Source organism: Bison bison, unplaced genomic scaffold (assembly GCF_000754665.1).
Source record: "Bison bison bison isolate TAMUID 2011002044 unplaced genomic scaffold, Bison_UMD1.0 scf7180017864475, whole genome shotgun sequence".
In the NCBI taxonomy this organism is placed as follows: domain Eukaryota; kingdom Metazoa; phylum Chordata; class Mammalia; order Artiodactyla; family Bovidae; genus Bison; species Bison bison.
Genome location: NW_011495036.1, coordinates 244,517 through 272,094, shown reverse-complemented (window position 1 = coordinate 272,094; position 27,578 = coordinate 244,517). Strand labels below are relative to the sequence as shown.

The following is a 27,578-nucleotide window of genomic DNA, read 5'->3' as shown; positions in this document are numbered from 1 at the left end:
TGAAAGAGGAAAAGTAAGCCATTTATTAGGGACTGCAATTGATCAAAAGAAAATTACACAATTCATAAGGTATCTTTCTTCATTGGAACTTCTATTCCTTCCAGTGCATTTTGCTGTTAAAAGAGACAAAAAGAGGAGGGTTAGACCCTGTGGCACACATTTCACACTCTTACTATGGAGGCACAGGACGCAGCATTCCTGGGTGCTGTTTGAAAAGGGATCCAAGATGGACCAGAGACTAGAGAAACTATGCAAAGAAGCCAGTTCCCTGAACAACAAAAAAAGAGGAGGGGTGCAGCATGAAAGACACCTGCTGGGAGAAGACAAGATCATGGAGTCTATGCAACAGAAATGCAGTCCCATAAAGGAAAGTCAAGTCTCAGAGAGGGAAGGCTCCCCGAGGAAAGGCTGCAACCAGATCCTGGACTCAGTCTGAACTAAGGAGGTGCTGGTGATGAGAAAGGGAGGGAACCAGTCAAGTCAGGTAAGGAGGAGACTGGCTGAAGCCGTGGCCATGTGAGGACCTGGCTCATCTGAGACGGGACTATTCATTCATTCATCTGCCATTCATCCATTCGATAAACATGTATGCACTGAGTATCCACTGAGGGTTGTGGCCGAGAGGAGGGCCAAGGAGGCCACGTCTCAGGAGCCAGAGGATTTCAGGGAAGAAGGGAGTGCTCGTCAGCATGAAATTCAGCTGCGAGGCTCAGCCGGAAATGGATGGACGACGGCCAGATGGAGCCAAAGGGTGGACACAGAGCCAATGCCTGAGAGAGGTGCTGGGGACAGCAGGTGCAGACACCAGGTGGGAAGGAACAAGAGAGATTACAGAGAAACTAGGGATAAGCTGGGGTGGGGAGCCCACTGTACTCACAGAGATCTGTCTCCTGGCTGGTATTTACTTGTAAATGAAACTGAAAGTGTTAGTTTCTCAGTCGTGTCTGACTCTTTGCGAGCCCATGGACTGTAGCCCACCAGGCTCCTCTGTCCATGGGATTCTCCAGGCAAGGATTCTGGAGTGCGTAACCACTCCCTTCTCCAGGGGATCTTTCTTACCCAGGGATTGAAACCAGGTCTCCTGAATTGCAGGTAGAGTCTTTACCTTCTGGGCCACTTTTTTAGTCATTCTAGAATATTCAGAGTAAGAAAAACTGCACCCATTCCCAAGTGAGCTCGTACGAGGCCATTTGCCTGGGTTTGGCTCTCATGCTATAAACGAGTGTCCTCTTGGGTTGATTTGGTGCCATGTCTCCTGTTTTCCTGTGATTTTTGTTGGCGATTTTGCCATTTAAAATGGCCCCCACATATAGTCCTCAAGTGCGGTCTAGGGCCCTGAGCATGAGAAGACCGTGCTGTGCCTGGTGGGAGATGTACACCCATGAGATAAGCGTCCTTCAGGCAAGAGTAACAGTGCCGTGGCTGTGAGTCCCATATTAATAAACCAACCATATGTATTAAATAAGACGCCTTTCAACAGAAACACACATGAAGGATGCGTACAGATTACCAGACAAAATGTGACCCAAGGCTCATAGGAACTTAACCCCGTATTTCCCGCAGGAGAGATGGTTCGGTGTTCACTGATGAAACTCTGCAGCGTCTTTGTAGCACATCGGTACTGCAAGTAGTGGGAACACAGTGCGCTCAGTGGGGCAGTCAGCAAGCACGTGCAGGGGACGAGTGTCACAGCAGAGGGTGAGGAAATCTAGTTTTCCACCTCCAGACACTGACTCGGCTCTTCTATCTTATATGGGAGTCTGCCTCTCCCGACGGGCAGGCTATCTTGGAAGATCATGACAAGAGGTTATGACTAATAAGCCTGACTCCTGAACATTGAAATCACTCAGCAGGCTCACCGTGATGGCTCAGGTTTTTGGGTTGCCCTCCATATGTGCTTCACCCAGCGCATCACAAATATTTCCTAAACAAATGATCCTTGAGGTTTTGCTCCTTCATGCTATTTTCTAAGTGTGGAGATATTGACATGAGTTCGAGTATCGCAGGAAGAAAAGGAGGCACTTTGGAAACAGACAGACAGACAGACATCGGGAACTAAATCTCAATTCGGCACCTGCTCTGAGAGGAGGGGCCTCCAAGGCCTCAGTTTTGTCATCTGCAAAATGGGGGTGATAATGATGAGGCTTCACGTGGACAGTCGCAGGGTTTAAACAAGGCGGTGTAGGTGGAAAGCTACAAACAAAACACAGACCCAGGCACCTTGAGAGTTCTGATCGCTGGTGTAGGGCCAGGCACGAAGCGGGCATTTGGTGAATATTTGTTGGACAAAACTCAGGAGGCTGATTCCTTCTTACCAGTTATTGACAAAAGATCCCACCAATAACTGCCTCCTCTGCTGCTCTTGGCCATATAGGATAGGTGGTGGTGGTGGTGGGTTAGTCGCTTAGTCATGTCCATCTCTACACTCTCACAAATTGTAGCCCACCAGGCTCCTCTGTCCATAGGATTTCCCAGGCAAGAATACTGGAGTGGGCTGCCATTTCCTCCTCCAGGGGATATTCCTGACCCCGGGATGGAACCCAGGACTCCCGCATTGCAGGAGGATTCTTTTACCTCTGAGCTACCAAGGAAGCCATAGGGTAGGAATTCATGCTAATCCACACTGCAACCTTAAGACATGCTCATCGCTCACGTGACCGTGGTTTGAGCACAGGCAGTATGGTTTGTAGACTTTGGACCACTGCCTCGTGCAGAAGTCAGAACTAGGCCAGCTGTGGAGATCAAGACAGTGTGAGCCTCTCAAACAGATTCCTTTCAACATGAGAGCTGGGACCTGCTTTCCCCGATTCCTATTTCAAAGTAGCAGATAAGAAAAAGAATCTCAGACCTCTTTGTTGAAACACTCTCTTTCACTACCCACTCCTACATATTAAATAAATCTTCTAGCAGTCTGAAAGAATCCCAAAACAGTGGTTATTAAATTACAAAAATATTTCCTCAGCTCCTCATTTGTTCCAGAAACTAAGCCAGGCTCCGAGGATTCTGATTCTAGATGAACCAAAGGCTCTGCCTCTGGAGCCCTTTCCCCACTGGAAGCATATCATTCACAATTTGAAAAGAGTACTGTATTTGATCCTGCATTGGTTCATTCCTTTCTTTCAACCTGAGGGAACTCATTGTATTACAGAAATTATTTTTAGCATTAGAAACTAGACATAGGATACTGTTATTAATAACAGTACAGGCATATTATTAATCATATTCTCTTGTTACTAAACTAAAATAATAAGGATAACAAGGTAACACATCCTCAAGGAGCTCATGATCTAGCAGGGACAAAAGTAAAAATAATAATAATCATAAATCTTTGAAAAACTGAGCCCGAGGGGTTGAAGGAGTGCATCATCCTCACCCCTCCTAAAGCGGCAGAGAAAGCTTGGAACCAGACTCCAGACACGGTGGACTGGCCTCCTCTCTGGGCCCCCTACGAAGGCCTTATCTTAGGACTGTAGGGATCCTGCCCTGCGGAGGGTCATGGGAGTGCAGGGTTTTAACTGGGAGGATAGGCAAGGTCAATGTCCAGGCCAGGACAGCAGCATTTGCCCTGTGGTGTGTATTGCCTTTAAAGAGACATTTTTTAAGTGATCAATTTCTTTACAGAAATCAAATCATTACATATACGGCTCCCAGGTTGCACAGTGGTGAACAATCTGCCTGTTAGTGCAGGAGATGTAAGAGACCCAGGTTTAATCCCTGGGTCAGGAAGATCCTCAGGAGTAGAAAATGGCAACCCACTCCAGTATTCTTGCCCGGAGAATCCCATGGACAGAAGAGCCTGGTGGACTGCAGTCCATGAGGTCATTCAAAGAATTGGACATAACTGAGCACGCGCACACACACACACATATATACATCCAGTATAATCATTATTAGTCATTATATATATAATATAATCATTATATGTATTGTATAATATGTATAATACAATATATAATTATTAAATATATACATCCAGTATAGTCATTAATAAATAACATATAGTCAACCCATTGAGCATTGTATTTTCTCCCCTTGAGAACGTTCTGTAAAGCAAATGACATGATTTAAGTTTATAAAAAAGGAATCTGATGAGTCTGTTTCTTTGTAATGAGTACTCTCCTGATCTCAGCCTGAAGTTAGTTGTTATTTTTAGGGTGCGCATAGATTCAAAAAAAACCTACCATTTGCACCTTTCATCCTATACAGCTTCGCTGGTAAATTTCTCTTCAATTTTAGTTAAAATGTCAGTTGACCTCTTTCAAATTCTGGTGGTTAAAAATTAATCACACTAAGCTCAGCTGACTTTTTTGATAACAGAAGCTCAATATCCAAAATGAAAGATTCTGTCATCCACTCAAAAAAAAAAAAAAAAGTACTTTCTGCTGCTTGCTGGGTGCCTGGCTCTGTGTGGGGCCCTGGGACATGCTGGCAACAGAAGTTATTTCAGCCCTTCCCTGGGGGACCTAGAGGAGTCAGATGAAGCAGAGAAGAAATGGGTAATTACAGCGCCCTGTCATGGGGACTTCAGTTCAGTTCAGTTGCTCAGTTGTGCCCGACTTTTTGCGAACCCATGGACTGCAGCAAGCCAGGCTTCCCTGTCCATCACCAACTCCCAGAGATAACTCAAACTCACGTCCATTGAGTCAGTGATGCCATCCAACCATCTCATCCTCTGTTGTCCCCTTCTCCTTCCACCTTCAATCTTTCCCAGCATCAGGGTCTTTTCAAATGAGTCAGTTCTTCACATTAGATGGCCAAAGTATTGGAGCTTCAGCTTTAGCATCAGTCCTTCCAATGAACATTCAGGATTGATTTCCTTTAGGATGGACTGGTTGGATCTCCTTGCAGTCCAAGGGACTCTAAAGAGTCTTTTCCAACACCACAGTTCAAAAGCATCAATTCTTTGGCACTCAGCTTTCTTTATAGTCCAACTCTCACATCCATACATGACTACTGGAAATACCATAGCTTTGATTAGATGGACCTTTGTTGGCAAAGTGATGTCTCTGCTCTTTAATATGCTATCTAGTTTGCTTATGAGCAAGCTATGGCTTTTCTTCCAAGTAGCAAGCATCTTTTAATTTCATGGCTGCAGTCACCATCTGCAGTGATTTTGGAACCCAAGAAAATTAAGTCTCTCACTGTTTCCATTGTTTCCCCATCTATTTCCCATGATGTCATGGGGCCTGATGCCATGATCTTTCTTTTTTGAATACTGAGTTTTCAGCCAGCTTTTGCACTCTCTTTTTTCACTTTCATCAAGAGGCTCTTTAGTTCCTCTTCACTTTCTCCCATAAGGGTGGTGTCATCTGCGTATCTGATGTTATTGGTAATTCTCCCAGCAATAGTGGAGCCCATAAAGGGACATTACTCTGACCTGGGGAGACCCTTAAGGGGAAGTAACGCTGAGTTGAGCTGAGCTGAAATGTAAGTGAGGAGAAGGAATTAGCCAGGTGGATGTTCCAGGTAGGTCTTCCCTGGCAGCTCAGATGGTAAAGAATCTGCGTGCAATGCATGAGACCCAGGTTTGATCCTTGGGTTGGGAAGGTCCCCTAGAGAAGGGAATGGCAACCCACTCTAGTATTCTTGCCTGGAGAATCTCATGGACAGAGGAGCCTGATGGGCTACAGTCCATGGGGTCGCAGAAGAATAGGACATGACTGACCGCCTAACACTTTCACTTCACTTTTTCATGTTCCAGAGAGAGGTCTCAGCAGAAGAAACTGCAGGCACTTCAGGTCACCAGAGCTTCAGGGCTGGTAGCCTTGGCAGCGATGAGGCTGGAGAAGCAGGCAAGGGATGGACCACAAAGGCCTTTGTGGGCCGCACTAGGGAATTTGGACTTTATCCTGAAAGCATACAGTGTTATGTAAACTTAAAATCTGTGACAGCCCAGGTTTCATGATTAACTTATGAGTGTCTGTGTGTGAGAATGAATGTTCTCTGAGCCTATAAGTATAATTTTATCCAAAAATCCCTTTTAAATGTACCTTCATCACATTCCTTTAGTACTTGGGAGGCTTTAAAAAGACAAAACTGCCTTTGCTGCAGGCCCTGGTAACTGGGAGTTTATTATGCACACGCATGAGGCCCAGTGGTGCCCAGTGTGGGTTTGCAGAACCAGGGCTCAGCCTCCAGCACAAGGGCAAGTGGGCTGTCCTTCCTCTTGGCTCACCGTCTGTCTCTACTTTGTCCTATAAGTGAATTGAATGCGTGGCGTTTGCATGGAGAAGGGTCAGAGTCTCTGCACTTCCTGAGGGCCACGTGCAGGGTGGACAATGTGGAATCAGGAGCTGAGGCAAGATGGCATGATGTGAATGGTGATGGTGATGCAATGATGGGCTAAAGCCAGAGAAAACGTGTGGGCAAAATCCATAGGATCAGACCCCTGTGGATATTGGGAGGAGATGAAGGGTAAAGAAGAGCCAAGATTGTATAACCTATGATGGGAAAGAATCTTTGAAAAAATAGATACACATGTATATAATTGAATTACTTTGCTATATATCTGAAACTATAATAACACACACTGTAAACTGACTATACTTCAACAAAAATTTTAAAGAGCAAATGACACTATAAAATTTTGAACAGGAGAAAATGCAGTGGGTGGTGATGTCTCTACTAAGACTGAAGAGGAGGCCATTTGAGTGTCAAGGGCTCAAGGATGTTTACCGCAACTGCATGCAGTGGGCAGCTGATGTAAGAGCCTGGATGTCAGGATACAGCGAGGTGAGCAACGTGTGTTTGGAAAGCAGGCACGTGGAAGAGGTAACAGAGAAGGGGAGAGCGGGGTGAAGGAGATCGCAAGAACGGGCGTCAGGGTTTAAACAACTGATCAAGAAAAGGAAGGCAGATTAGACATCGGAGATTTGAAGGGCTAATATTCAGTTGGCAAAAAGCCCAAAAGTGAATGGAGGTGGGCAGGTAACAGCAGCAGCCTTGGGCCACAATTTTGTCAAGAAGCTTAGGGCTTTCCCAGTGGCTCAGTGGGTAAAGAATCCGCCTGCAATGCAGGAGACAGAGGAGACATCTCACAGGTTCCATCCCTGGCTCAGGAAAATCCCGTGGAGAAGGAAATGGCAACCCACTCCAGTATTCCTGCCTGGGAAATCCCATGGACACAGGAGCCTGGTGGGCTACAGTCCATGGTGGGGGTTGCAAAGAGCCTGATACGACTGAGTGACTAAGTACAAATAACACACATCATCAGAAAACTTATCTGACAAGGAACGAGGGAGAGAAGGAGGCAGCTGTTAGGGTGAAGAGGCCGGGTCAAAGAAAGGGGCTGTTCTGTTTGTTTGATGTTTAATTTTTGCTCTTAAAGTGGAGAAATATGAACACATTGACAGCAGCACATGCAAAAGCCACAGGAAAAAGAGTGAAGAGACAGTTGAGGATCAGGATCCAGGAGGAGAGAAGAGAAGGTGGGAGGTGAGATGGGAGCTGATGAGTGGACTGCAGACATTTGGAGGTGCAGTGGCAGCAGCTATAAGGCATTCCTTCCAGTAGCTTCTATTTCTAATTACACATGTTTTTAGCCATGTTCCCTTACCTTAAGGCTGTCACTCAAAGCCAGGGTTTACTCTTGCTCTGGGCCACGGGTTCGAGTACCTTCTATTTCCAAGAGGAAAGTTTCTTCTCATCTCTGAAGACAGAAAGGGGATATACAGGCTCTGTCATTCACATCTAGACCTCAGACAACACAAACTGTGTGACTATGCGTTAATGAGAAGGACTGTGACCGGCACCACCTGAGCCCCTACTGCCAAGAGGCTCCCCAGGAACACGATGACCTCATCTTCCTTGTCAAGCCTCCCTCACTCTCATCCGCCTGGCGTTAAAGCTGAACGCGTCTCTGTACGCCCTCGAGGGCAGGGACTGTCACAGTGATCCCTCCGTTCTCCGTGGGATCTGCCCAGGGCCCGTCACACATGTTTGTTGAATCAAATTGAATTGTCATGTTCAAAGCAATCTCTGAGATGGCTGCACCTCTGAGTCAATGATGGTCCCAAAGCCCAGAATGTTTTTAGAATTCAGCTCAGGGATTATCTTCCAAGGAATATAAAAAGGATCCGTCACATTAATTTATATCCATATATATGGCAATCCACTCCAGTACTATTGCCTGGAAAATCTGATGGACAGAGAAGCCTGGTAGGCTACAGTCCATGGGGTCGCAAAGAGTCGGACATGACTGAGCGACTTCACTTACTTACTTACTTAAATATATTTGTCCCAAATGACATTTTCCCAGTGTGGTAGCCAGCCCCCAAGATGGACACGTGGTGGTATTCACAGTCTTGAGTATTATCCCACATCGGACCAGGGTCAGTGTGTGTGGCTAATAAACTATGCAGAAGTGATGCTATATCACGTGCAAAATCAGGAAATAAAAGACTGTGTGTCTTGGATGCTCTGTTGCTTGTTCATTGCTCTCTCTCCCTCTTTCTCATCATGCTCTCTGGCAGAAGTCGGTTTTCATGCTTTAAGAACACTCAGACAGCCGTGGAAAGGCCCATATGCTAAGAAACCAAAGCTCCCAGTCCAATAGCCCCAAAGAACTGAGCCCTGCCAACCACCACCTGAGTAACCTTGGCAGTGGGTCCCTCAGGCCCAGTCAAGCCTTCAGATGAGGTCTCAGCCATGGTCAATATTTTCCCTGCCACCTACTAGACACTCTGAGCCAGAAACACCCAGCTAAGCTACTGCTGGGTTCCTGACCCAGAAACTATGAGACAATAAACGTGTGCTGTTTTAAGCTGCTAGGCTGTATGGTCATTTGACGCACCGCAACAGATGGACATGAATTTGAGCAAAACTCCAGGAGTTAGTGGAGAACAGAGGAGCCTGGCGTGTTGCAGTCCACAGTGTCACAAAGAGTTGGACACGACTTAGCGACTGAACAACCACAGACGACTCATGCACCCAAGTTGGTTATTAATCTAATTAACTGAATTTATTTCCAAAAGTAAATCCAAGAGCACGTGCTTTCCACTACTATCGACACTCAAAAGAACGGGCCCTAGAATCTGCAGATAATTCCAAAAACAAGTGTTCAAAACTGTTCTCAGTAGAGGTCACGTTGTTAGAATAACTGTATTTCTTTCGAAACGGCACACTGAAAGAGGCTAAACTTAGGCACTTCTTGTAAGCAAGCCTCATGCTGTAAGCTTTAGAACTTCAGACAAATTGGGAGTAAGCTGAAGGGTGGTCAGATATTGAGTGCAATGAAACATTAATACCTGTGTTATTGTAATAGAGAACTCTGATCAGAGAGTACATTTCACAATTTTTCTGGCACGTGGCCTGGGAAAAACAGAAGCTTCAGAGTCTGACGGATCTCTCTCTAGGTCCTGTGTCTGCCACTCCCCACTGGAATCAAAGTTCTACATTGGCCGTGAAGCCTTGAACAAGTTACAGAAGCTCTCTAAGCCTCAGTTCGCTCATCTGCGAAATGGGAGGGAACATAGTGCTCCCTGTCGAGATGGTTGTGAAGCTGAAGGAGGAAACTGTCAAACAATTAGTAGAGGGTGAGCATTTTGTGTCACAACAAACATCATGAGTTGTTACTCACCTCTTCTGTGTAAACAGATAATACTCCCGGTTTATAGCGCCATCATGATGATTAAATGAGAACACTTATTTTAAAAGGGAGAAACTAAAAAACTGATAGCTCTGTCTGCTGCTGAAAAGTACAGCTGAAGGGGAAGGGTAACGAGGAGCTCATAAGAGCTTGGGATTTTTAGAAAATGTTGCAGACTGGGACAGGAGGGAGGTCAGTGCTAATTTTCTCAGCCAGATTGGATGCTTTGAATCCTGATAAATTTCAAGTGAGTTTTAATGCCTCAAAGTCAGCTTTTCAGTGATGTGCAAAACAAGTTTATGCAGGACTGTTCCTCTCATTTTCCTTTAAAATATTTTGTATTTCAGGGGTTTATCTCCTATGACATGGCTTCAGTGCATTCTGGCTTGATCAGAAGAGGATGTGTTGGTATCCAGCATAAGAAAACGGGACCACTTACCACGTGATGGTTCATAAAGCGGTTCACCTCTGGATCTGTCAGGAGTGAGGCCTGTAATACAGTAATAGTCATAAGGCAATTACGATTGCCCACTTCTGGAAGGTTCTATGATTTTATTACTGAAGCCACAAATACACCTTTCCCACAAGGAAGCGGTGGAAGATCACCAAAGAGTTTCTCTGCCATCAGCTCCAATAGGGAAAATCCTCCCATTTACCTATTTTATCAATAGGTAAAAATGGTTTCTGCTTCCCTTTATGGCTCAGCAGTAAAGCATCTGCCTGCAATGCAAGAGATGCAGGAGATTTAGGAGGCTCTGGGTAGATCCCTGAGTCAGGAAGCTCCCCTGGAGGGAGAAATGGCAGCCCACTCCAGTATTCTTGCCTGGAAAATTCCATGGACCGAGTTACCTGGCAGGTTACAGCCCAGGGACCCACAAAGAGTTGGACGCAACTAAGCACATATCAAAAATGCTCCCTAAGCCAGAGAACACTAACCTGACCCGCCTTCAAACGAGAGGCTGCTTATGAAGCGGAAGCGGAGAGCCCTCCCTCTCCCAAGCAAGATTCTTAAAGGGATGGCCAGCTCTGGTGACATGGCTGGAGGGTTACAGCCCCTGCCAGTCAGAAGAGGCCTAGTCCAGAGCTTTCCACGTGTGCACTGCTGCATGTGCGTTCATGCTCAGTCGCGTCCAACTGTTTGTGACTCCACGTAGTGTAGCCCATAGGATTTTCCAGGCAAGAACACTGGAGTGGGTTGCCATTTCCTCCTCCAAGGGATTGTCCTCACACAAGGATCAAATCTGCATTTCTTGCATCCCATATTGGCAGGCGGGTTCTTTACCACTAAGCCATCTGGGAAGCCCATGTTTCATTGCATACCTGAGTCCTAAAACTGGTCTTGCACCCAAGAAGGAACAAGCATGTTCAAGTTTGGGGACCCTCTTAGGGTGAAAACCAGCAACTGTTCTGCCTAACTGGCAGAGATGTTAGAGCCGTGAAATGGAAATATGTCTGCAAAGTCTCTGCATAAATGAAGAGTTGCTTAAATGAAGAGCTGTGTTGCCTACTGTTAAGATAGGGGCAAAAGCAAATGTTTATTTTCCATAATTTCTGTCATCGTACAAAGCTTATATAGAGCTATTTCCAGTTTTAAATGATTCCCTGATAGACAGCTTCAATATGAAGTTAATTCATGAAAAAAATATTAAAAAGATCTTAATATTAAAAAGTCTCAACTTACCAAGCAGGTAACTGTTTCTTGATGTAGAGGATCCCAAGATATCCCCAAAAAACATCTAATTCAGGCATTGGTATATATCAGCACATGAAGGAGAAAAAGGAAAGACACTGTGAAATATGCAACTATTAGCTGGAAGGCTCATATAACTTTTTAATGAAATAAGGCGATAAGCTATATTAAATAACTTTAGTTAATGTATGGTTTTGAACGTATTGGTGTTTAGTCACCGAGTCATATCTGACCCTTTGTGACCCCATGAATGGTAGGCCTCCAAGCTCCTCTGTCCTTGGGATTTCCCAGGCAAGAACACTGGACTGGGTTGCCATTTCCTTATCCAGGGGGAGCTTCCCATCCAGGGGTTGAACCCAAGTCTCCTGCTTTGGGAGTGCTGAGTCTTAACTATACTGGGCCACCAGGGAAGTCTGATGAACCCCTGGGCTTATGAAGCAAACTCAGGGATACAAATAGAGGCCTGTCCCCCTCTCCCTAACTCCACTGAACTCCACCCCAAACCTCCTGCATTGGCAAGCAGGTTCTTTACCCTTGAGCCACCAGGGAAGCCATGTGTGTCTAAAAAAGTACACAGGGAAGAGCAACTTATATGAAGTTTAAATCATCTAAAAAGATTTCCACTAGACTCAAAATGACTCCCAGATGCGGACCAAAAAGAAGGAACTCTGTTACAAGGACTTGCAGATAGACTGTGTTCAGGTTAAATTTGGGAGTTTCCTTTCTATGAAGTCCCCATATGTGTTCAATAGGAAACGGTGTGCATGAGAAGTCTTCATGAAGCCACTGAAAGCCCGGTGAAGTGAAAGTTGCTCACTCATGTCTGACTCTTTGCAATCCCATGGACTTAGTCCATGGAATTCTCCAGGCCAGAATACTGGAATGGGTAGCCTTTCTCTTCTGCAGGGGATCTTCCTGACCCAAGGATCGAACCCAGGTCTCCCGCACTGCAGGTGGATTCTATCCCAGCTGAGCCACAAGGGAAGCCCATGTAAGCCCAGAGTCACAAAGTAAGGTAGCAGTTTGGCTCACAACTTTTCTTCCAGTTGTCTGGGCCACCTACCTGTCACCCTCTCCATCCTTAACAGCCAGTAAGCCTGCTGACCTTTGTCAGAGTGACTGGTCTAGGAGGTGGCACAGTTCAGTGGGAGAAAGAATAACTTTTCAATCAATGGTGCTGAGACAACTGGACATCCACATGCAAAAGGATGAAGCTGGATCCCTTCCTAATCAAAGTGGGCCATGAATCTCAATGAAAGACTCATACAAACAACAAGAGAAAAAAGTAGATCAATTTGACTTCATTAAACTTTAAAACTTTTGTTCTTCAAAGGGCACCATCAAGAAAGAAAAAAACCTTACAGATGGGAGAAAACATTGGCACTGTTTTTTGAACTTATATGCAAAATATACAAAGAACTCTTCCTACTCAACAACAAGAAGACAAATAACCCAATTTAAAATTGAAAAAGGATTCAAGTAGACATTTCTCCAAAAAAGATATACAAATAGCTGATCATTGCTTATTAGTGAAGTGAAGTCACTCAGTCGTGTTCGACTATTTGCAACCCCATGGACTGTAGCCCACCAGGCTCCTCCATCCATGGAATTTTCCAGACAAGAGTACTGGAGTAGGTGGCTATTTCCTTCTCCAGAGTATTACTCATTAGGATAATGCAAATCAAAATCTTAATGAGATACCACTTCACATCCACTAGAATGACTCAAAAAAAAGACAGACAATAACAAGTGTTGATGCGGATGTATAGAAACTAGAACTCTCATGTATTTCTGGTGGAAATATAACATGGTATGGCTATTATGGAAAACTACTTGGCGGTTTCTCTAAAATTAACACAAAAATTTAGTTTATGCTCCAAAAATTTCACTTGTAGGTGAATATCCAAGATAGACAAAAATACATGCCTGCACAAAAGCTTGTACATGAATGTTCACAGAATCATTATTTAAAACAGCCAAAAAGTAGAAACAACCCCAATTTTGATCAACTAACAAATGGATAAATCAAATGTGGTTTATCTATACAATGGTTGTTATTCCACCACAGAAGAAGTACTGATACATGCTACAACATGTATGAACCTCCAAACATGCTGAGATAAACCAGTCACAAAAGAACACATATTGCATGCTTCTATTTATATTAAATGGCCAGAAAAGTAACTTCATAGACAAAGAAAATATCAATAGATTAGTGGTTACTGCAGAGAAGGCAATGGCACCCCACTCCAGTACTCTTGCCTGGAAAGTCCCATGGATGGAGGAGCCTGGTGGTCTGCAGTCCATGGGGTCGCTGGGAGTCGGACACGCCTGAGCGACTTCACTTTCACTTTTCACTTTCATGCATTGGAGAAGGAAATGGCAACCCACTCCAGTGTTCTTGCCTGGAGGATCCCAGGGACGGGGGAGCCTGGTGGGCTGCCGTCTGTGGGGTTGCACAGAGTCGGACACGACTGAGGCGACTTAGCAGCAGCAGCAGCAGCAGCAGTGGTTACTGAGTGTTGGAAAGAATAGGGTAAGAGGAAGGGGTGTTGGAATTTCTTTTGGAGATGATGAAACATTCAGGATTTAGACAGCAGTGACAGTTGTGCAATCTTATACTCAGAACCACTGGGTGAATTGTACACATTAAATGGGTGAATTGTATGGTCTGTGAATTATGTTTCAGTAACAGCACTATTTCTTTTCAATGAGACACATGACCCAAGCCAGGCTAATGGTAGGCATGTCAAGAAGTTGGAGATAAAGGCTCAGTTTCCTCCTCGGTACGGAGGATATGACTCTGGAGTGGCTTGTGGCCTTGCCTCCTGCTGCAAGGAGAACACTCATGAGCAGTAAGAGGAGGGGAGAAGGAAAAGATGAAGTTGGCGCTAGTATTGTCGACGGTCCCTAAATGGAGTCATCCGCGAGCACAGCTCCTCCCATTTGTTCTGGGAACGTGGGCCAGAGAACCCTCTCATTTTGGCTGATACCACTTCCAGCTGAAGTCCTATCATGTGAAATGGAAGAGAGTAAGTAAATGAAACGCTTGTAACTCTCCTCCCCCGAGTTCAGAATTCCTGCTCATTCTTTCTCAGTTTCTCCTTTTGGACTGTTTTGGGTCTCAAGGCTGAACTCTAGTCAAACTTCATCCCACCCACTCCAAATCAGAAAGATTTGCCCAAAGTCGAGTCATTCACCAAGTTACAGATGTTAGCATTGCAATCGGATGGTTGACTGACGTGCCATATAGAAATTGTTTACCCTCTACATACTTCTCTTACAAATTTAAAAACTATAAAAATACATAAATATATTTAAAAATACTAAAACTATAAAAATAATTAAAACTACCCATAATTTAAATATTTATTTGGTTAAGAGAGAATATTAACAATTTTAGAAATTTATTTTTTCAAACATTTTAACAAAGCTTTTATACTTGTTATAACTATATAGTGGAAAACCCAAGTTTTTTATATTAGAGACACTTTCTCTTACTGTATTCTTGCCAGATAATTTCCATTTGAGCTAAGTCTTATTTCATAATAAAAACTTATTTGTTATATAAAATAAGTTATTTACTTATATAAATGAGACATTTCATAACAATATTTCATAATAATTGGGATTTTCGGTCTTATTCTCTATTTTTGGCTTCCATCTTTCTTTACATTATATTCCTTTCTCTGGAAATTCTCTTACTATCTACATATGTTTTTCAAGTGGTCTTTATATTCATTACTCTGAGGGTTTTTTTTTTTTTTCAGTTTTCTTTTATTTCCTACTTCCAACAATGATTTATTTGTTCTTTGTCTAAATTCATCCCAGTCAATTGTCTTTCGTGTTTGCAGTACCACCATTTATTTCACTGAAAATGGTTAACAGCTGTCATCTAATTTTTCTTTCTCTTTCATATAATAAACCTATTTTAGAGTTTCCAGGAATTACTTTAAACCTCCATCTGCTTTCTCCTCTTTCTTTCAAGTTGCAGAATCCTTTAATTTAAGGAATTTTTTACTTCCTCATAATTTTTTACAGTTTCCTAATCTTTGAGGGAAAGAAAGCTGGGAGTTTGTTTTTAAAATTGTGTTTGTTTCAGCAACTAACTTTCTATCAGAGCCTTCATACAAAAGTTGGGATTGGAAGAAAAGTGAGTAGTTTTCAGTCTGCGATGAGAAAGTTGCTACAGGTTTGTGGGCTGTGCAAGAATCAACTTCGCAAATCAGAGATGGAGGAGGGATTAAACTGGGGCCCACTGTTAAAGGCCGCAGAAGAACTGGCATCCTTTCTCGGGACTTTCACCACTACCTCCCAGCTCTCCTTAGCATCCTGCCTCACCTACCTGCCAGCCTCCCAGTGCTCCGTTCTTACCGAGTGCCAGTCTGTTCTCCATCTATTCTGCATCCCCCTACTTATAATTCTCAAGTAGCCCCAAGCCAAGGATCCTGACAAGACCCATGAGGCCCACCCTGAATGGGCTCGGGTCCTCTCCAGCCCCACCTTCTGCCTCTCTTCTCACATTCTGCTCCCAGTTACAACGGATCTCTGTCCATTTCAACCCTTCAGCTTGGCTTCTCTTACACTCCGGGAACTCCGTCGTGCTCTCCCTCATGCTTGAAATCTCCCTCCCGCCCCTCCACACCCTGTGCCCTTCATCCTGAGGTCACCCACCCTCTAGTTTCCCTGGAAAACCTGCTCTGCCCACATGTACCCATCCTCCCACTGTGTGTTCCCAAAAGCCTGTCTGGTAGTCAGGGTAACCCCTGCATAACGGATATCCCAGACTGGTCTACAGACTCCACAAGGGCCAGAGATGTGTCTTTCTTGCTCTTGGCTGTTTCCTGGCTTCCCCCACATAAACCACAAACTCAACACAAAATGCTTGTGACTTGATGCTTAGTCCTTGTCACTTCTGGCTTACTTAGCTTGGCCAGCCATCCACCAGTGTGTCAGCTGTGAAGCTGACCTCACTTCCTGAATTCTTTACTGGAGTCAAACAGGAGGCCCTGGGTACCTGAACTAGCAGCAAGGAGACAGGAAATCACCCAGAAATCACCCGGAGATTGACCCCCAAACATTGCCAATGAGAACGAGATCGATCAACAAGGTTATGCTCGACTGAACATTTTTGCACAATTCTCCTTCTAATGGTAAAGCCACCCCTGTGGTGTCAGAGAAGACTCTTGAGAGTCCCTTGGACTGCAAGGAGATCCAACCAGTCCATCCTAAAGGAAATCAGTCCTGAATATTCATTGGAAGAGCTAATGCTGAAGCTGATCAGCCAATCCTTTGGCCACCTGATGCAAAGAACTGACTCATTTGAAAAGACCCCCTGATGCTGGGAAAGATTGAAAGCGGGAGGGCAAGGGAATGACAGAGGATCAAATGGTTGGATGGCATCACTGACTCGATGGACATGAGTTTGAGCAAGCTCCAGGAGTTGGTGATGGACAGGGAAGCCTGGCGTGCTGCAGTCCATGGGGTCGCAGAGAGTCAAACACAACTGAGCGACTGAACTGAACTGTAACAGGAGTTCCTCAGTCATGAGTGTCGCTCCTTCCTAGCTCTAAAATGGACTTCCATATAAAATATGTAAGGCCCAGGTCTTCCCTGGCAGTCCAGTGGCTAAGACTCCACGTTCCCAATGCTGGGGTCATGGGTTCATTCTCTGGTCTGGGAATTAAGATCCCACATGCCAAACTATGAGGCAACAAATAAACAAACAAACAAACAAATAGGTAGGGCCTGGGTATGTTCATAATACAGCAACATTACTTTTATGTATAATTCTTGAAGTTGAAATTTTATACTCTTCTCATGTAATTTTCACTACAGATTTAAACCTTGGAAAAAATGAATAAAAGTATCAGCAGAGAAAGACGTTGCTGTTCAGGTTTGGCTTTGTAATGGTAGAAACATTTTTAAATAGCAGTGAAGGACAGATTATCCCATTATGAATAAACAAACATATACCAGTTATGCTTTTATTCCTCATATTATATGTATCATACCGCTATAATTTCTTCCCCAGCTTTATTGTATGTGTTTAATTATTGACTAAACTTCTACCCTGTATCAAACACTGTCCTAGATGATAAAACTGGAGAAGGAAATGGCAACCAACTCCAGTGTTCTTGCCTGGAGAATCCCATGGATGGAGAAGCCTGGTAGGCTGCAGTCCATGGAGTTGCACAGAGTCGGACACGACTGAAGCGACTTAGCAGTAGCAGACGATAAAACAAACATTCCCTGCCCTCATGAGATATATACTTCAGTAAGAAAATCAGACACTAAGTAATATAATTCCAAGTCAGAACTTTACATGTTATTGATTTCTCAGTATTATTGCAGATGATTATCAATGCAATTGAGGGGGAAAAGATGTGTTCTTTCATTTACTGAGCATCTGTTATGTGCTAGACCCTGGACCAGATCTTTTATATCTATGAACTTACTTGGTTTCCTCAACATCCTATTGGGTGATCTTTATTACTGGTATGTAACAGATGGAGAAGCCTCAGATTCATGGAGATTAAATATCCTAACCTAAGTTGCAGAGCTGGTAAATGAACACTGATCTATCCAAAATGGCCCCCTTCATTCCACTACACTAGAGAGGCAGTGAATTGCACACTTAAATCTAGAACTTTTGCTCATTGTTTTCTTAAGCTCATGTTCAAAATCTTAGAGAGGTGGGATTGGAAGAAGCAAGGGACAATGAACGTGAGTCTGCAGGTCCAGACACTTGCCCAGGCGCCTGATGGTCCAGCTGCTCTATCACCCCTCGAAGGATGGGGTGCACACCTGTGTAAGCCCCCGTGCATACCTCTTCACTGCTGCTGGACCCGGAGCTGGAGGACCAGTGGCAGCGAACCCACACGTTCTGCACCTGTTCAGCAGACATCCGCACGGTGCTTCTGCAAACGGCCACGGGCTGGAAAAGGAGAAATGGTGAGCTCCATGCCCAGCAGCTTGGGTAAACAGCTAGGACCTCCCCAAGAAATCAGGCAACATCATAGGGCTTGGCACAATGGTGCACACAGAAAGGAGGACTTTGGTCATTTCATTTTTCCCATTTCATTTTCATTTCTCAAAACCTAAGCCAAAGCCAACAGTGGCTGAAGCATCTCTTGAGCCTTTGCTACTTACAAGTCCCCTGGAAAGCAAACATTTCCTCACTGAGCACTGAGCTGGTTACCTTGCATGGTTCCTCATGAGAACAAGAATTGGGAAGATCCCCAAAGGCCTCTGCTCTGCTCTCCCTTGGTCTCAGATTTCCTTCAGATGCTAGTGACACTCGGGTTTGGGGTGTTTGTGAAACAATCATGGCGAAAATTTCCACGGAACAACAAAACAAAAGGTCTTCTTTTCAGAATTGATACTGCTATGCAGCAACAGACGTCATCACACCAGTAAAATGACAAAACCCTGACACCCATGGAACACCTCGGAGAGTGAGTCTGGGGTGGTGGTGCTGGCCTGTGCAGGCGGGCTCCTACCCTTGAGGATAACCAAGCCTGGGGCCATGTGCTGGTCACTGGAGAAGCAGAACTGACCAGGCTACAGTCCTGACCCCCGTGGACCACAAGCTGGTGGGGGAGATGGATTTTTGCATGACAGTCAACTATAAAACATGCACCTCACCCCAGGAACACAGCTGGCATTTTGAATTCATTTAAGATAGAATTTGAAATGTCTCAGGGATTTTTCTTTGTTATTGGCCACTTTGTATTCACTTTGCCTGGCACCATCATTATGCCCATTTTGAAGAGCAGAAAACTGAGGCAACAGGGGTTAACTGACTTGCCAGGATTACTCAGGATGGCAGACTTCAGAGCTTAAGTCCTTGACCACAGAGTCACACCGCCCCCACCCAGGGAACAGCGTGGACACAGTTAATGGTGCCTCCGAGGGTGGCCGGACACCAGACACAGCCAAGACCTCGGTGTGACTTTGCATTGGCTCCGGGTGATGCAGGAAGGCAAAGCTCTCTTGCGTTTGTTTCCAGGCTGGTGGCCTTTGCCCCACACTCACCACGTGGTAGCCCCTCTGGAAGTCACAGGTGGCGGGGTCTGCCTCAGATTCCCTCCTGCACGTCGTCTCTTGAATCCTGAACTCTAAGTCCATGGTCAAGCTGTCCTCGTCCAGGGCGTTGACCTTCAGAAAAACAAGGGGCAAGGGGCGTTGACCTTCAGAAAAACAAGCAAGCAAGGGGCAGCTTGCTACAGATGTGCTTCTGAAGGTCACGTGCTAGGAATGTTTCTCCCTGCACAAGAAGAAAAGGTGCCAGAATCTCCCCCCACTAAAGCTTTCGACTGTCACCCTCATTCTGAAGACCAGGGCCGGAAGCGCTCTACGAAGGTTCACAGGACTTCACTGAGACAACGGAACCTGGACGTGGGTGTCCTGACTCCAAGCTTATTCTAATGACTTCTCTGTATAGTGGCTCCTCATTATTTACCAATTCCATACTTGCAAATTTCCTTAAATGTATACTCAACCCCAAGTCACTCCTGGGTGCTGTCACAGCCGCTCATGGACATTCGCTGAGCAGCAAAGAACTTGAGTGGCCCGATGCACACGCTCCTGCCCAGGGGCAGACAAGGTGATGCTCTCCTCCTTGTCCCGGCTCCCAGACTGAATGCAAGTCATTTTTATGGTCCATTTTGTGGCATGTTTTTCTCATTTTTGTGCTTTTCCTGGGTGATCTTGCTACTGAAATTGGCCCCCAAGCCTAGTTTCCCAAGTGCAGAAGGGCTGTGATGTGCCTGCTGGAGAAAATACATGTGTTCACTGAGCCCCGTGCAGGCCCGAACTATAGCGCTGTTACAGTGTGTGTGTGTGTGTGTGTGAGTGAGTGCACGCACCTGTGCTCAGTCATGTCCAACTTTTTGCAACCCCATGGACCTAGCCTGCCAGGCTCCTCTGTCCATGGAATTTCCCAGGCAAGAATACTGGAATAGGTTGCCATTTCCTCCTCCAGGGGATCTTCCCGACTCAGGAACCGAACCTGCAGCTCTTGCATTGGCAGGCAGATTCTTTACCACTAACGCCACCTGGGTAGCCCCTACAGACCACTTACAGATGGAGAACAAAGGGATGCTTTGCTTTGGAAACAGGTAACAGGCTCCAAGCTTGAGATGGTGCTGGGGGTCCTCGTGTCTCTTTCTGATACAGAATGAGGAAGGCTGATACAAGCAGAGTTCTCTGAAAACAAGTAAGACTAAAAACTCAGTCTTGCCATTATTTCCCACCTTCTTTATTGGTAATTTTTAAATATCAGGTACTAAATATGAGTCTCATTAAACAAGTAAAACCTCGTTTATCAGCTGGAGCGCACTGTTCAGTTTCTCTGCTCCCTCTGCCCCTACCTGCCCCCTGCTCCCCCCATCGTCCCCTCCTCCATTATGCTTCCACAGTTTTCCTTAAAGCAATCTGATGAAAGCTGGCAGGACAAAGGCATAGTTCAAAAGATGCAAATGTGGGGGGTCTGAATACTGATCATTTTGTTGAACTGTGAGATTATTTTGCAGGCTTTTTTGCATCTCTAAGCATAACTCCAGAATATGGAGAAAAGCCTAATAGCTCTGCTTTTTCATTTGAATTCACTTTCAGCCAATTTCTTCTCTATGTTTTTTGAAAAAGGTAGGACAACCCAAATACTCAACAGTAAGAAATCAATTGGAGAAAATCCCAAACCCAGCATTATAGCTGAAATTAAAACGCAGTGCTTTATAATCAGTGTTACAGCGTGGTCCTGTTTTTCTTTAAAAATGTATTTTATACCACATATGAAGAGAAAAAGATCCAAAAGACATCTGCCACGTGTCTGTAGTGGGCGTCTCAGAGGACTGAATGGTAGATGTTACTTTTAGTTTTTTCCTTCTTGTTGAGTCTTGTGACTCTTTATACTAAGTATATTCTGATTTTTTTACTCTTCAAAAAGAAATAAAAATATATAAGCCATAAAAGGCCCATAACAATTCCTTTTTGAGATTATAATGTTTAATGTTATGTGTCCACTTAGCTGGGCCACAGTGTCCAGATCTGTGGTCAAATATTAGTCTGGATGTTTCTGTGAAGGTGTTTTGGGATGAAATTAAAGTGGTGGGCTTTGAGAAAAGCGGATTACCCTTCTTCCTGTGTGTGGGCCTCGTCCAATCGCTTGAAGGCCCAAATAGAGCAAAGACTGACCTTTTCCTCAGCAGGAAGGAACTCTGCCAGTGGACGGCCTTCAGACTTTACCTGCGGTGTCAGTTCCCTGGATCTCCAGCCTGCTCGCTCATCCTGCAGACTTTGGCAGCACCAAGCCTCCTCAACAGTGTGGGCCAATTCTTTAAAATCAATCTCCCTGTCTGTCTGTCTCTCTCTCTCAGTTCTGTTTCTCTGGAGAAGCCCGACTAACACAGAGATCACTTGGGTTTTTCAAACTAAGCCTTAAGATTGGACAAAGAGTAAATGTCAGGTATATCTGCCTAGAATAATGTATGAAGACAAAAAGCAAAAAATGCAAAGAGAAGGAAAGGTAAAAGCGGACAGGAACGGGCACACACACAGAAAGGATCCCCAAGCTTCCGTGGCTTTGCCCCAGTGTCCCAGAATCCATCCACTCCCCACCCTCCTGGCGCCAAGGGGCTCGGTGCCATCATTGGTCATCGCCTGCTTCCCACGGTCGCTGTCTGGGCCTCCTCCCTCGCATTCCACTTCAGAGGTCTTTGAAGGGCTTCTCTCACTTTATTTAAAGCCCCGCCCCTACCCCCTCCAGGGGGTAGTTCCACAGCTGGAGGTTCTCCTCCCTGAGCTCAAATCTGGCGTCTCCGTGGATACGTCTGTCCATCTGACAGCTGCCCCAGCCCAGATCCATCCATCCATCCTCCTGTTTTATTTTCTCTACAGGACTCTCCACTCTCTGAGACTTCCTTCACTTTTTTATGTATTTTCACCCCATTCTCCTTCATCGCCTTCTTCCCTCTCCCTCCCTTTTCTCTTTCTCTCTCTCTGCAATGGACTCTGAGCTCCATGGAAGTGTCAACTACAACTTGGCACTTGCCATCTACCTGTGGACTGTAGCCCCCCAGGCTCCTCTGTCCATGGGATTCTCCAGGCAAGAATACTGGAGTGAGTTGCCGTGCCCTCCTCCAGGGGATCTTCCCAACCCAAGGACTGAACCCAAGTCTCTTAAGTCTCCTGCATTGGCAGGCAGGTTCTTTGCCACTAGCGCCACCTGGGAGCCCATTATCTACCTCTACAAAGGTTAAATCAAGTGCTGCTGCAGCTGCTGGCCTTCAACACCTCTTGTAGGAGTTCAAGGTGGAGAGCAGAAAGGAGGCACTCTGTACTCAGGATAAAACCGGCAGGACACGTCTTCAGAGAGTCAGATATTCTCAGGAGCTGATTTTACGAGCCCAATTCTTGTATCTCCCTGTTTCTAGGAAAGCACTAAAATTCTTCATGGTTTTCATGAGAAAATCCTGTTTCTCCTGACTAGAAGAAGCTTCATGAGACCAGCAGAAACTTTCTAAAAAACAAATGTGCTTGACTGCATGTATTCCCCCTTTACCAAAATCACATATATACTGTCCTTCCCGGCTATCTCTTTGGAGCAGTTTCTCAAAGCTTTCGAGGTACTGTCTCCAGGGCTGCCGTCCTCTTTTTGCCCCAAATAAAACTTAACTCACAGCTCTCATGTTGTGCATCTTTTCAAGTCAACACAAGCCCCATCTGGTCCATCCTGTCTTCCTCGTCCCCAGTACAGGGTCCATGTCCACCTTGTCTTTCTCTGCTTGTGTCCACTGAGGGAACAGTCTGAATGAGCCTGATGTCGAGGAGCAAGGAAATCTTCATGACTGAAGTCCCATTTCCCCAAGTTTCCGCATTCTTTTCTAAACTTGGAGTCCAAGGGATAAGTTATTCAAAGTCAATTGCAAGAGTATTTAATCCAGGTCTGCTGGGCAAACCCAGTGGTTCTTAACCCTGACTACACATCGAATGACCAGGAAGCATGTGAGAAGGTGAGCTCCACCCTCAGAGACTGGGGCTTAATTAGCCACCTTCCCTCTTGGATGTCGAGTATATTTCTTTCTTTTTTTTAATTTAGATTCTTTTCCCATATAAGCTACCAAGAGGCATCAGGAATAGTTCAGCCTCTCAGGTGATGCTGACATGTAGCCAGATCAAGAATCGCTGGGTTTTTGAGATATTTTGTTTTTAAGCCACACCACGTGGCAAGCAGGATTAGTCCCCCCACCAGGGATCGAACCAGTGCCCCATGTATTGGGGGTATGGAGTCTTAACCACTGGACCACCAGGGAAATCTCATGAAGCACTGGACTTATGAAGCAAACTCAGGGATAAATATCGAGGTCTGACCCCTCTCCCTGAGCCCACTGATCTCTATCCCAAACCTACCACATATACACAAACATGACAAAACCACTTATTTCCTTTGGACGTATTCCTAGAAATGAAACTATGAGATCAAAAGTTATATTTGCTATTTTTAATGTTTAACATGTTTATAAATATGCTTAATGCATGTTTCCAAATTGTTTCCCACTTATTTCCTTTAGACGTAGTCCTAGAAATGAAACTATAAGATGAAAAATTATATTTGCTATTTTTAATGTTTAACGTGTTTATAAACATTCTTAACGCTTATTTCCAAACTGCTTCCCAAAGATAATCTTACCAACTTACCCTCTCTCTAGCGATGTTTGAGATTTCCCTTTTTCTCTTCTCCTTCCTTTTCACCTTGGTATTTTAATTGTGATTTTGTTGGCTGTTAGAGAGGTGATGTACTTTCTCCAATGCTTCGGGTGCATTTGTATTCCTTCTTTTCTGAGTTGTTTTGTACCCTCAATGCCAGAGATCTGTTCCTTCATCTCTTTCCTGAGCTCTTTGCTTGACTCTGAGTGGATCTCTCAGGTCTACTGTTATGGGGGCGGGGGGAAAGCTGGCATATTTGGGGCCACGTTTAGGTCATTTGTAGAAAGCATGACTAACACATACTCCTTTCCCTGTTTGGAACCAGGCATGCAGATGACACCACCCATATGGCAGAAAGCAAAGAACTAAAAGAGCCTCTTGATGAAAGTGAAAGAGGAGAGTGAAAAAGTTGGCTTAAAGCTCAATATTCAGAAAACTTAGATCATGGCATCCAGTCCCACAACTTCATGGCAAATAGATGGGGAAACAGTGGCAGACTTTTTTGGGGGGGAGCTCCAAAATCACTGCAGATGGTGACTGCAGCCGTGAAATTAAAAGCCACTTACTCCTTGGAAGAAAAGCTAGGGCAAACCTAGATAGCATATTAAAAATGCAGAGACATTACTTTGCTAACAAAGGTCCATCTAGTCAAGGCTATGGTTTTTCCAGTAGTCATGTATACATATGAGAGTTGGACTATAAAGAAAACTGAATCCCAAAGAATTGATGCTTTTGAACTGTGGTGTTGGACAAGACACTTGAGGGTCCCTTGGACTGCAAGGAGATCCAACCAGTCCATCCTAAAGGAAATCAGTCCTGAATATTCATTGGAAGGACTGATGCTGAAGCTGAAACTCTAATACTTTGTCTATGTGAAGAACTGACTCATTAGAAAAGGTCCTGATGCTGGGAAAGATTGAAGGTGGGAGGAGAAGGAGATGACAGAGGATGAGATGGTTGGATAGCATCACAAACTCAATGGACATGAGTTTGAGTAAACTCTGGAAGTTGGTAATGGACAGGGAGGGCTGGCGTGCTGGGGTTCATGGGGTCGCAAAGAGTCGGACACAACTGAGCGACTGAACTGAACTGAACACGTACAATTAAAAGCAAAATGTGAACCACTTCTAAAAAGAAAGACGCATCACCAGGACAGATCAAAAGGGGAGAGTTTTCCTTCCACTGGGAGAAGGGAAGTTTTCATGGCAGAGACATGGTGATGGAACTTGGCCAGTGAATTTGAATAATGAGAAAAGGCTGGAAAGAAACAAAATCAGGCAGAATTCCAGAGAGAAGGCAGCCTACTGGGGGTGGAGGGGCATCTCCTGCTTGTGTTCTCATCAAGGATCCCACACAGGTATGTTTATTTGCAGGCGCCTGTGTGTCTGGGCTCAGATGTCTGATACCAAGATGGCCCATGTGCTGGAATGTGCTCTGGATGATGACACCTCATGCAAGCTCATCTCCACTGGCCAGATTTCCACGGTGTCAGTAACTGGTTCTCTCGGGAGCTGTCCTCAGGCTCTTGTTCACTTAATTAACTACTAACTTTCTTCTGTAGCAAGCACTAGCTAAATTACAAGTAAATCTAAACTGTCTATTTGCAAGCTTGGCAAAAGGACACCGATACCCACCCTGCCACGTACATGGATTTCATTAAATGTGAAAGATGGAAGCCAATACAGCCAGTGTGGGAGGGAGAGGTTCTTTATTCCATCCAGTACCCCTCCAGAAGGAACTCTCCCTTTGGCTTGGCAGCTGACCACATATATCTTCCAGGGTCTCCGCCCTGTGACAGCCAGGCCAAGTGACTGACTGTCTACAGCAGCCCAGTTCTGGGCAGGGTGCCTTGCTGAAGCATCATCTTCATGACCTATGACCCAATTAGAAAAGACAACTGGGACAATTCGATACATTTCCCAGGAATATGGAATGAGAAACTGAGCCATTTCCTGAAGAAGCAGGGTCAAGATGAATGTACTGATATTTTATCTGGAGACTGGAGCTGTGGGGCCAGCAGCTGTGTGCCCTTCACAGGAGGAGAGGGGCAAATGAGGTGAGAGCCAAGGCAGTACCCAGGGCTTCCCCAAGAGCTCAGAGGTAAAGAATCTGCCTGCAAGGCAGGAGGCACAAGAGAAGCTGGTTGGATCTCTAGATTGGGAAGATCCCCTGGAGGAGGAAATGGCAAACCACTCCAGTATTCTTGCCTGAAAAATCCTATGGACAGAGGTACCTGGTGGGCTATAGCCCAAAGAGCCACAAAGAGTTGAACACGACTGAGCTATCACGCATACAAGGTGGTACCCTGCAGGGATGGGAGACGTGAGCACGAAGGTGGAGAGGACGCAATGGCCCTCTGACCTCTGTGAGGAAGCAGGCATTGCTTGGACCCCTGGTCATTTCTCCTTGGTTCTCAACTTCCTGGGTGGCCTGGCTCTAACGAGTTCTCACTCTTAAGACCTGGAACCTTATAGACGCTCCCCACCTCTCATCTTAATCTTAACTCTGCTGGAGGATATTTCTGCTCCCCCTTGCTGAAGACAACATGCAGCCGGTGGAGTCACCCGGGGCCCAGCGAAGGGACAGACGACCGCTGTCTAGTTTCTCATTTCCTTTGAAAGATAATTCTGTGTTTCTTTCTTTGCCAATCATGGTCTTAGTCATTGGAAGCCCATGAAAATTCGTCTTTTCCCCATTTCCCCAAGCTAACAGGAAACAGATGATTACCAAATTGACAAAGGAAAGTGGATTTCTTTGGCTCAAAAGCCAGAATTTATTTCCTATAAGTATTAGCAGCAGAACTGCTAAACTTGAAAAGACCTCATTTCTAATAAACAAGCAGTTTTTAATAAACGTCTCAGAAAGAACCATGGGGACTTTCAGTCTGGAAGCAGAGGGTAACATCTGGAAACAGGAAATGAGGCCAGAGGGAAGAAAACTGAAAGAAGGATCAGGCATCGGAGGTAGCTTTGAGAGCTTTATGACAATTGTAATTAAATCCTTTCTCTCTCAAAAAAATAATGTGAAGAGATGAGTAGCTGTTATCTTTTTAAACTGGAAAAATTTTAATGTGTACCCCCAAAAAATGACAAGAGGAAAAAAAGCAGAACAGTATAGAGATGTAACAGGCACTTACTCTTTTAACTGAGCTTCTAAACGCCCGAAACAGATAGGGGCTCAGTGACTGGGAATTCACTTTTGCCACAGAGGCGCTGAGAGCCTCCTTCAGGGAAGCCGGGTCATAGTCATACACCGGGAAACCTGGGTACACAGGCACACAGGGACACAGTGAGTCAGGATCTGGGTCCAAACAGAGCCACATCATCAAGGGCAGGCAGCCCCGGTCCCCAGGCTCCTTACCTGTACAAGTCCAGTGGTTCATTCCAAGGACAAATATCACCAACATCTTCATCACCATCTTCTCCATTATGGGAAGAACAGTTTCCGTGCAGAGACAGGGAGATTGTCTGTGTACCTTTGGGGCTGACCAGTTGTCCTGAAAGCAGCTGTTTATCAGTGTGACCTGGCTTGGTCTTTCCAACTGGAGCAGACGGTGGTTTCAACAGAGACTCTAACTGATCCTGGGATCAGTAT

The 27,578-nt window shown here is 45.1% G+C and overlaps 1 protein-coding gene across 1 annotated transcript; it reads right to left on the bottom strand.

The window, feature by feature from the left end:
• Window positions 1-27,578, bottom strand: SPP2 (secreted phosphoprotein 2, 24kDa). The gene is made up of 8 exons (XM_010862035.1): window positions 27,345-27,578; window positions 27,121-27,245; window positions 19,314-19,436; window positions 18,106-18,213; window positions 11,268-11,322; window positions 10,026-10,076; window positions 7,556-7,648; window positions 1-113 (listed from the first exon to the last, which is right to left on the bottom strand). Exons 1-7 carry the CDS (start codon window positions 27,409-27,411, stop codon window positions 7,566-7,568), a joined length of 612 nt encoding a protein of 203 aa, XP_010860337.1. The 5' UTR covers window positions 27,412-27,578; the 3' UTR covers window positions 1-113; window positions 7,556-7,565.